At 33.2% G+C, this 9,799-nt stretch overlaps 1 protein-coding gene across 1 annotated transcript; it reads left to right on the top strand.

Annotated features, from left to right (window-relative positions):
- The first annotated feature begins 144 nt into the window (after positions 1-144).
- LOC145592023 (serine/arginine-rich splicing factor SR45a-like) lies at positions 145-5,060 on the top strand. The gene is made up of 7 exons (XM_081648492.1): positions 145-276; positions 776-798; positions 944-1,048; positions 1,277-1,382; positions 2,374-2,523; positions 3,163-3,238; positions 4,590-5,060. The coding sequence occupies exons 2-7, from the start codon at positions 776-778 to the stop codon at positions 4,784-4,786; spliced, it is 657 nt and encodes a 218-aa protein (XP_081504618.1). The 5' UTR covers positions 145-276; the 3' UTR covers positions 4,787-5,060.
- The last annotated feature ends 4,739 nt before the right edge of the window (positions 5,061-9,799 follow it).

The following is a 9,799-nucleotide window of genomic DNA, read 5'->3' as shown; positions in this document are numbered from 1 at the left end:
CGGGTCTGATCTGAATCTTTCTGATCTTAATTTATTAAACAAGTAATACGGTAAAGAACAAATCCTAAATGCAGAACGCTAACATTGTCCCTTCACTCCACTTACCGTAAAGAGTAATTAGGACATTGTTTTGGCAAGAAAGGAGGTACGAGTACTGTACAAGCTAAATCATGCTAAGACTCGATTAAACTATTAAAGCCCCCACTTTTTTTCTATTTCCTTCATTTATCCTCAAAAAAAAAATCAACCCACTTCATTTCTGCTCCTCGAATCAAGGTAATTCCTCTTCTCTCTCTAATTTTCAGTTGTAATTGTTGTTCAGTTTCTTCAATTCTGCCCCTTTTCTTCGCTCTATTATGAAATTGTTTTTCAATTCACCAAGAACCCTAGATTTTGTAAATCCAGAAAAAACCCTTTTTCCCCACTTTATTTTTCCTTTTTACTATCTTTCTCTTCTTTTTTGTAACTTTTAAGCTCTATTTTCTTACAATTTCATAACCCTTGAATTGTTTAATTGATTATTTAAAAGAATTTGCAGGGAACTAAAAAGGGGGTTGAGCTTGCCTCTTCGTTTGTCAATTATTCACTTAAATTACAATCTACTGTATGAATTATTCATGGGGGGGGGGGGGGACAAAGGGTAGATTTTTGCTCTGGAAATTTGGAAAAAATTTAAATTTTTTGTGTTCAAATTGCAGCTTTTCTTTTGTTGAATGTAGTTATGATGTGGAGATCTTAATGATATTTTAATTTTTGTTTGTGTTTTATGATTTAGATGTCAAATTCGAGGGATGAAAGGTTAGTTGGTTGATTAATTGTTGTTTATTATGAACATTTTATGTTTTACTATATGTTAAATTCAATTGATTATATATGTTATACTATATGTTAAATTCAATTGATTATATATGTTTTACACTTTTACTGCATGGTGTGTTATTAGGTCTCCGACACCAAATGGCTCTGCCTCACCTGTGATCAATCCTAGGCATCAACGATCGAGATCAAGGTCGAGGTCAAGGTCACCTCCCAGACATAGTCGATCTGGGTATATATGATTACACTTACACCTTTATAATGTTTAGTCATTCTAACATGTATTTGATAAGATAGATTATGGCTGACATTGAAATGGAGAAGAAAAATATGTGTGATGTTGAACTAGAATTTTTTAGTGCATAACTAAGCCTTATACAATACTTGTTTAATTGGAATTTAGGTAACTTTGATTTTATAGTTTGCTCATTTTCTGGTTTATTGGATTATGTTGTTTTAGGAGCCCTGAAGATGCATCAAATCCTGGAAACAATTTGTATGTGACTGGCTTATCCACTAGGGTTACTAACAGTGATCTCGAGAAATTCTTCAGCAAAGAAGGGAAGGTATGGATCTCTTTTGGTATCAAAGTGCGCAATTTTTGAGAAATGGGTATCCTACTTATAGCAAGTTTAGGATTTTAGTGTTTTTGATCATGCTAGCTTGCTAGTGGCTTTGTGTAATTGGATATTCTTCCTTGTATGTCATTGGAAGGAGGGGGGCATCTATGTGGTTTTGGTAGCTGCAATCATCCTCTTTCTTCCCTTTAGCTTTTAGAGCAAGATGAAGTGAAATGAAGTGCTTTGAGATGTTAAATGTGCTTCTTTTACTGAATTGAGTGCAAAAAGAACTAGGCTATATGAGTTAAACATAATTCTGTTGCTTCAACTTTCCAATTGCCTTGTTAACTCAAACCGGCCACATATGTGTCTATGTGATGCTGAGAATAATTATGCATACCTATCCGGATATCCATGAATCATCTTTGCAAATGAATTGAAAAATGGAATATCTTTGTTAGCCTGTTAGGTACTTCTAATGAGTTTGAGTAACATACTGTACAGTTTGGTGCATCTCCTTTTTAACTTGTTGAAAATCAGGATCCCTGATGATCCAATAGTTCGATGTAATAGTAATTTCTAATACGTATATAATTGCTTTAAAGCTTGAAAATTTATGTTATCTGGGTGAGCTATAATTTCATTTAGCACATCTTGACTGGCTATTACTCTATTAGTAATGTATAATTCTTGATTCTCTTGTGATGTATGGTTACTGTGGAAGATTTGCTGATGTTAAAGGGTGGAATGCTTCTTAAGAGAGGGGAGATGGGGTAGGGGGTAACGGAGAATTCCGGATTCCATGGCTTAGTGCCTAAAACCTCTGGCGATTGATTTAGAAGCCATACAATCGTTTTAGAGCATCTATATTTCCTACTTTACTTTTTAAGCTATACAAAGAAGCATATTGAAATACAATTATTTTTATTATATGTTTCCTATAAAACCTTGTCTTGTCTTTGAGTAACATTGTATTAAGAATTTGTCACTTTTGTAGGTCCTTGAATGCTGTTTGGTTACTGATCCTCGCACCAAAGAATCCCGTGGTTTTGCATTTGTTACTATGGAAACTAGGGAACAAGCTGAACGATGTATCAAGTATCTGAATCGATCTGTGCTAGAGGGGCGACTGGTCTCAGTGGAAAAGGTTTGTCTTCTTTAGGGTGTCTTTGTCGATAAAATCTGTGTGAGTTTGGTGCTTTTTAGTTTCCCCCCTGCATAGATTGTTTTTTAATTAGTTTTGGCAGCAGGTTATGAAATTGTAGCTCCATCGAAATCAATCTATGCTCTAACAGTTGACTTGTCCCCTTCACGACATGAGCTCTTCATCGACATTGCTCATCGATTTGAACCGACTAATTGCAAGGGGTCTATGCCCTCAATCCCATTTCTTCATCAGATAGCAGACACATCATCGATGTTTTAGACCTACTTTAATTTTCAAAAACCGTAAAAATGGTAAATAATTCAGTAGTCTCATTTTTATGGTCTCGCACTTTCAGCTGTAGTGAGATGTTTGTGTGTCTTTTAAAGTCGGAGACCTTTTAAAGGATTATGTTTTCCTGCTTACCAATGCATTGACAAAATTGTGGGAAAGGTGTAGATGAACATGAGGTAATGTGGGGTTTTGTTATTTGTTCTATTACCGAGAATAAATATCTTTTAGAACTTGCATGCTATATCTTATACCCCTTTGTCAATGTGATTCGCCAGAAGAGGGAGGTAGTTCAACTGTGATGCAACTTTTCTATCCTATTTGATGTGACAATTTCCATTTCATCTGTAGGCAAAAAGGTCCCGTGGGAGGACACCAACTCCTGGTCGATACCAGGGTCTAAGGAAAGAACGAGGACCACCAAGAGGTATGGGACGTGTTTGTTAATTGAAGTTGTGTTTATATCTTTCATAAATAAAACTAATCCTAGCTTTATCTATGTTCTGTTCATGAGTCGTATTTACCTACTTATGCTCTCACCCACACCTCAAATGGATATGAACACTTGTTCATGATCCTCAAAAACAGGATAACAGCCATAGCATTCATGTGAAGTTCACAAATACTGAGAAAGACCACCTATGGCATATAAGCTGAGCTTACGAATAGAGTCCAAAGCCTTAGCTTACCTTCTATCTGTGAATTATGCTCTTAGTTTCATGAATAGTACTATGTCAAATGCTAATTGACAAACATATTCATATTCACATTTCACCATGGGTTTTTTCCTTATGTGAAGATAACCTAGCTATTAGTACATTTATGAAAGGACAAAATGTCCGATTGCACATATAAAAAGACCTCTTCTGGCCCTGGTTCTCCCAACAGTATCTTCAATTCTTTTGACATGTGCCATCTAACTGCTTCTGGAGATTTTACGAGTACTTAAAACAGAGCATCTTCTTACACAATATCTAGGTCAATTAAAAAACAAAATTCTATTAAGAGGGGAAATTAATCACAGGCAATCCAATTCCAACAACAAACCCCCTTGCTCTCCTAGTCCATAGCCTGATAGCCCACACTATCTGTCTATCCCTTTCTACTACTGCTAGTCTGCTACCTTGTCCACCCACTCTTTGACTTCTTAATTTTGTAACAAGCCTTGTTACCGAGTTACCAACACATGCGTGGGGAGTGTTAATATTTTATTAACAGTAGATGGGCAGGGTTATTATCGTTAACTTAAGAAAGCAACTGCTCGTAATAGATATTTTAGTGATCACAAGTTTTCATGTCAAAGTAGTATGGTCTTTCCAAAATTTAGTTAACATCAAATTTATGCGATCTTATCAGGGATAGTTTGTTTGAAAGAAATGGATATTTCATGCACCATTATGATCTTGTTTTTTTTCCGTCTGTAGATTTCTGCAATAATTTGTTAAGATGAATTCTTTTTTCTTTTCTTTTTTTCCAAAATCAGTATTGGATATGGTCAGATTTTTATACAGTAGGAATTTGAGATTGCATAATTGCTATTTTGGTTTAGACAACATCTGCTGACAAACTTCATAATGTAGTGGGTTGGAATTTTTTATGTCTCTTACATTCCTGATTTTCTTAGAAAATTTGCATTGTGGTCCTTTTGGCTTTAATTCTTTCCTTCTCCAGATTGGGTCTGCAAGCACTTTCTCTTCAATCCACCTACAATTTTAGTTAGATATGTTGAGAAGGATTCACTTACTCATTGATGTACACTTTATCTGAAATTCCTGCAGGTCGAGGTCGTAGACGGTCTCGCAGTTTTTCTCCTCGCCGACGGTATGATAGAGGTCATTATGACAGAGATCCTTATCCACGTGACAGGCGAGGACGATCACGCTCTCCCTATGGAAGAAGACCAGATGATTATCCTGACACGTACCGGAGGCGTAGGGAGCGGTCTTTGTCAGCGGGTCGCGGTGGCTACCCATGAAATCATTATACTGAGATTCACATGTGATTTATATCGCTGTTGTTGTACTTAGTAGCTTTGGGGTACAAACTCCTTAGGTTCCCACACAGCTACACCTCACAATGTGTTGCTATGAACTTCTTATTGTCGTGTTCGTGTTAGAATGTTTTAGATTGATGGAACTCGTGTGTTCTCCATGACTTTATTTTAGGCTTGAAACTTTGGTACATTGGAAAGTGACTGTAATCAATAGCTAAAAGAAATTCTGCTGAGGTTTTCAGTAGAACTTGCACTATTTGATCTTGTCACAAGGAATTATACAAAAAAACAGGCCTCAATTGACCAGCTCTTCTAGTAGCAAAACATTGAAGATGGATTATTGAGACGAAGCATCAAAAACGATTATCTTGCATAGAAAGAACTTGGAATGATATTTCAGGATATTAACATACAAAGACACAAAGTACTTAAGCCTTCACACAATTAAGAATGTGCATCTTGTAACCCAAATACTTGATGTAATACACTACAAATCAATGAGCTTTAGACTAACGGATTGAATGATTTATACTCTAAAGCACTAATCTAAAATCCCTTGCATAAAAGGTATGGAACCAAGCTTGGTTTTAGTCTTTGATAACACTAACTCGTATTTAGTATTGACCTCGAAGTCATGAGTTTAAGTCCTACTCGTACTATAGATTATTTACGGATTAAATTCTCTTAACCACCTACGCGTATGGGCAATATGGCTTGAAGCACCATTATCTTAGGTCTTTGGTTTAGGCTCACGGCCATTACCTAGTACCAAGAAAATAAACATAAAAATACATATACTCAGATACCATAGTACGGACTACGCAGTACAAAACTACGTAGTACTCCGTAGTATTTAAATAAAACTACAGTAGTAGTAGTATGAATAGGCAGAAAAGAATCCAATGACCTGACTATTGTAGTACACTGTACTGCAGAAGTGGATATTTTTTTTATAAACATCAGATGTAAAGGAGTTGATACTGACCACTGACCAGGCCTTCTAAAAATAATTTGGCTTATTACGACATAATGATTACTATATAAGTATATAGTCAAGTACTCAATTTGCTAATTAAGGGTCCTAATTTGTTTAACCAAATTTGAGTTTACAAGACTTGTTCCTGACCAGTGAAGCCAGTGGATGACCAAACTTTCTTTTTTATATACACTACTCCGTACTTGGGTAAAGTGTTTCATTGAACAACACATGAAAGGCCCCAGCATCAACAACGGCTAGCTACAAGGGGTGTATTTTTGGCTTGACATATCATACGGAGTAATTTCATAGCAATTCGCCAAAGCAAATTCTCCATCAAAAGGGTAGGGATGGCAATGGATCCTAGATCCAAATCGGTTTTACAGCATCTGAATCTCCAATTTATGGACCCGGTGGATCTAGATCTAGATTCGAATCTCTTTTGGTGGACCGGCTCTGGATTTAAATCCTATTTTTAAGATCGATCGAATCCGACCCATGAACCCATTTTTTTTTTCTATAATTTATTATTATACTCCTATAAGGGTCTATTCACATTTACTAAATTGAACTTAACTGATTGAAGCTGAACTGAACTGAGTTGAAATGAATATTTTATGAAAGAGGGAAATTAGGAGGTGAACTGAACTGAACTGATTGGAGCTGAACTGAAATTAAATAAATGTAAACAGGCCCTAATTTTAAGATTTATATATTAATTAATTTGACTAGTCTTATATTAATATATTAATTAATTTGACTAGTCTAGTATTAATATAAACCTATTATTTTCTCTAGTATTACACTATAACATACTTTGTTATTATTTTATGAACTAGACTTTAATCATTTTTTAAATTAATGATTTAATCCCCATTAAAAAAAAGTTGATGGTGTAATCATGTAGATATATATTAATTGAACTTATAAATATATCATTTAGCTCTTTTTGTACAAATAAAACTTTTAAGGGTAATAAATTTTGTTTTAAAAAAAAAAATCCATGCGGAACCAAACTTAGATCATGCTCTGCATAGAAATCGGATTCAGATCCAACCGTTGCCATCGTTACAAAAGAGGGGAAGAAATCCATGTCCTTAATAGAAATCGGATCCAAATCCATTTCGTTGTCATCTATACAAGAGGGGAAGAAGAAAATCATGTCTTTTGAACGAAAAAAGTTCCTCCTAAAGTGAAAGAATTTTTATTATTATTATTGGTAAAGATAAGGACCCTACCAGGCCAAAACCTCTCACAGATCCTCCGACCCATATTAGCATGCTAGGGACATTGGGAATTTGGGAGGAGCCTTGACCAATGATGGATCAAGTCAGAATGAAGTACTCCCTTGAAAGGAAATCCTCACCCCAAAGTGCCTCTAATGAGGTTTGATCCCACCACACCCTCAAGATTGTGAGATACAAACTTTACCATTAGACCAAACTATGTTTTGTCCCGTCTGCAGATTAGATATGGACAAGTTATCAGTATAAAAAGGGCTCGGTTTTTCCACATTTTAACCCGTTGGAAAACCATGAGGTTTAGCCCGACTTGTTTTCTTCTATCCAAGCTTGCAAATGATACCTTTAAAACGTAGTAGTAATTTTCCCCACTTCTCTTAATGTGTATAAAAGTCAACTAAAGTGACACTTCAAATGAATGAAGTGATATCCATAAAAGGAAAGGAGTAAAACTAAAAAAACAAAAATTATAGTCCATAGGCTGATAGGCATTGAAAATGTGAACCAACCTATACCACTCAATCACTAATACAGTAAGTTATACACTAATATAGATTATAGATCGAGTACCAGTGAAGTTGTGAAAGTGATTTGATTTTTCATTTTGCATCCATGTAATAATTTTAATCGAGGCATTTGGCCATTATTATTTTTAATTATCTATTACAAAGTAGTAAAAATTGTATGTAAGAAATAAAAATAAAAATAAAAATAAATTAATAAATTGTGAATATAGATATTGTAACTAATCTAATGATGCATTATTCGGAGTACTATAATACTAACATTTATCATTTTATAATAGTAAAAACTAAAATTAAGTCAAAGTGGGTATGTAAATAGTGCACAAGTCAAAGTAATGCAAATATTTAAAATACGCGGGGAGTATAAACTACTTCTTCCGTTGTTATTGCATAATTTGAGTCAAACTTTTACAAACTTTAGTGATAAACTCATGTTAATCTATAAGTGATAATACATCATACATGGGGGGACTTTGTTGGATTCATCTTGTAGTATAGTTTATTGATATCAAGTCTTCATAATTTTACACGTATTGAGTGAAAATATATTCCAATACTGCAATATGTCTTAAGGATGTGTATTAGGGTTTGTTTCACTTCAGCTTAATTTCAGTTCAATTCAGTTCAGCTCCAATCAGTTCAATTCAGTTCCTAATTTCCTTCTTTCATAAAATATTCATTTCAGCTCAATTCAGTTCATCAGTTCAACTCCAATCAGTTTAGTTTAGCTCAACTCAGTTCAGTTCAGCTCAATTTAGTAAATGTGAACAGACCCTTAGAGACTAAAAAGTAACTGGACAACAAAATGGAGTATTTAGATATGTAGGGTTCAAATCTTATCAAATGAGATTATATAGACGTGGGGGGAGGAACCCCTTACGGCCTTACCCTCCCCCGGCCCGTACTATTTAGAACAAATTTCAATGCAATATTGTATTTAAATTATCTAGAGTTAAATTACAAAAATTGTATAATCGAATGAAATTAGAAAAAGAAAATAACTAAGGGCCTGTTCTCTTACGTTGAAATTCAGTTTATTTCAGTTCAGCTCAATTCAGTTTAGTTCAGTTCAGTTCAGCTCCTAATTTCCTTCTCTTATAAAATATTCATTTCAGTTCAGTTCAGTTCAGCTGAGTTCAGTCAATAGAAACAGGCCCTAAAACACAATTTCACATGACTATATTTTAAAATGTTGAAAATTATAAAAAAAAAAAATAAAAATAAATAAAGAGTTAATTCCTATTTGCAGGAATAAAAAATAAAGGTGGTATCTTTTCTCAAACGACATATTTACTTTATACTACTTTTGTTAATTATTATATGCAACTTTTGAATTTTTTATATCTCAAAAATAATATCTAAAAGTTACACATACAGTAATAATAAATATAGGTAAATAATATGAATCGAACGCACAATAAATAAAATAGTGCAAACACTGTAAACATGAATAACCAATTTTTTAAATGATGAAAAAAGTAAAGGATGAATACTATTTGGAGAAAGTAAAAGCATAAATTGTATTCCTAATCGATCATGTTATTTATCTAATTTGTTTTCCTTAAATTTGTATTATTTGAACTTATTCAGAATGTAGTATCTATAATTTTCTTTAAAATAACTAATAGTATGGTTAAAAAAAAAAAAAAAAAAAAAAAAAAAAAAAAAAGAAAAAAAAAAAAAAAAAAAAAAGAAAAAAGTTAATAAATTACCATTTTTGTTGTTTTTTTTTATATATAAAAAGTCCATAAATTAAAAGTCATGAGTCTCTTAGACCTAATGCAAATTAGTAACTTTGTAATACAATTAATACTTCATCTATCTATAAAAATTGCTGAAATTTTTTTAATATAAAACAAGTATGTGTGTATATGGATGGACACATTGATTAACAAGGAAAAAGAACTCCATACTCCGTAGTATTAGATAGAGCAAAGTAGGATTCTGAGTGAAATTATTTACAAAGTACTCAATAACACATTTAATTAGAGCATTTATTTTTTAAACTAACTTCTAAAAATATTACAAATTTACAACACAATATCACATGGACAAGTGCACAACATAAAATATTTCAAAAAAAAAAAGTGCACAACATAAAAGAATTAAATAATAATAATAATACGAGTAATAATAATGCTTTCCCCGTTTTTTTTGTTAGATGCATAATTTTCTATAGATGGAAGTTTCAAGTTAAATGCATCATTTTTCCATTTAATCAATAAAGTATCTCTATCTCTCATATCACAAAAAC

The sequence above is a fragment of the Chenopodium album genome, chromosome 2 (assembly GCF_948465745.1).
Source record: "Chenopodium album chromosome 2, dcCheAlbu1.1, whole genome shotgun sequence".
NCBI classification, from domain to species: Eukaryota; Viridiplantae; Streptophyta; class Magnoliopsida; order Caryophyllales; family Amaranthaceae; genus Chenopodium; species Chenopodium album.
The sequence above is the reverse complement of the archived record's forward strand: the minus strand, read 5'-3'. Positions and strand labels throughout refer to the sequence as shown.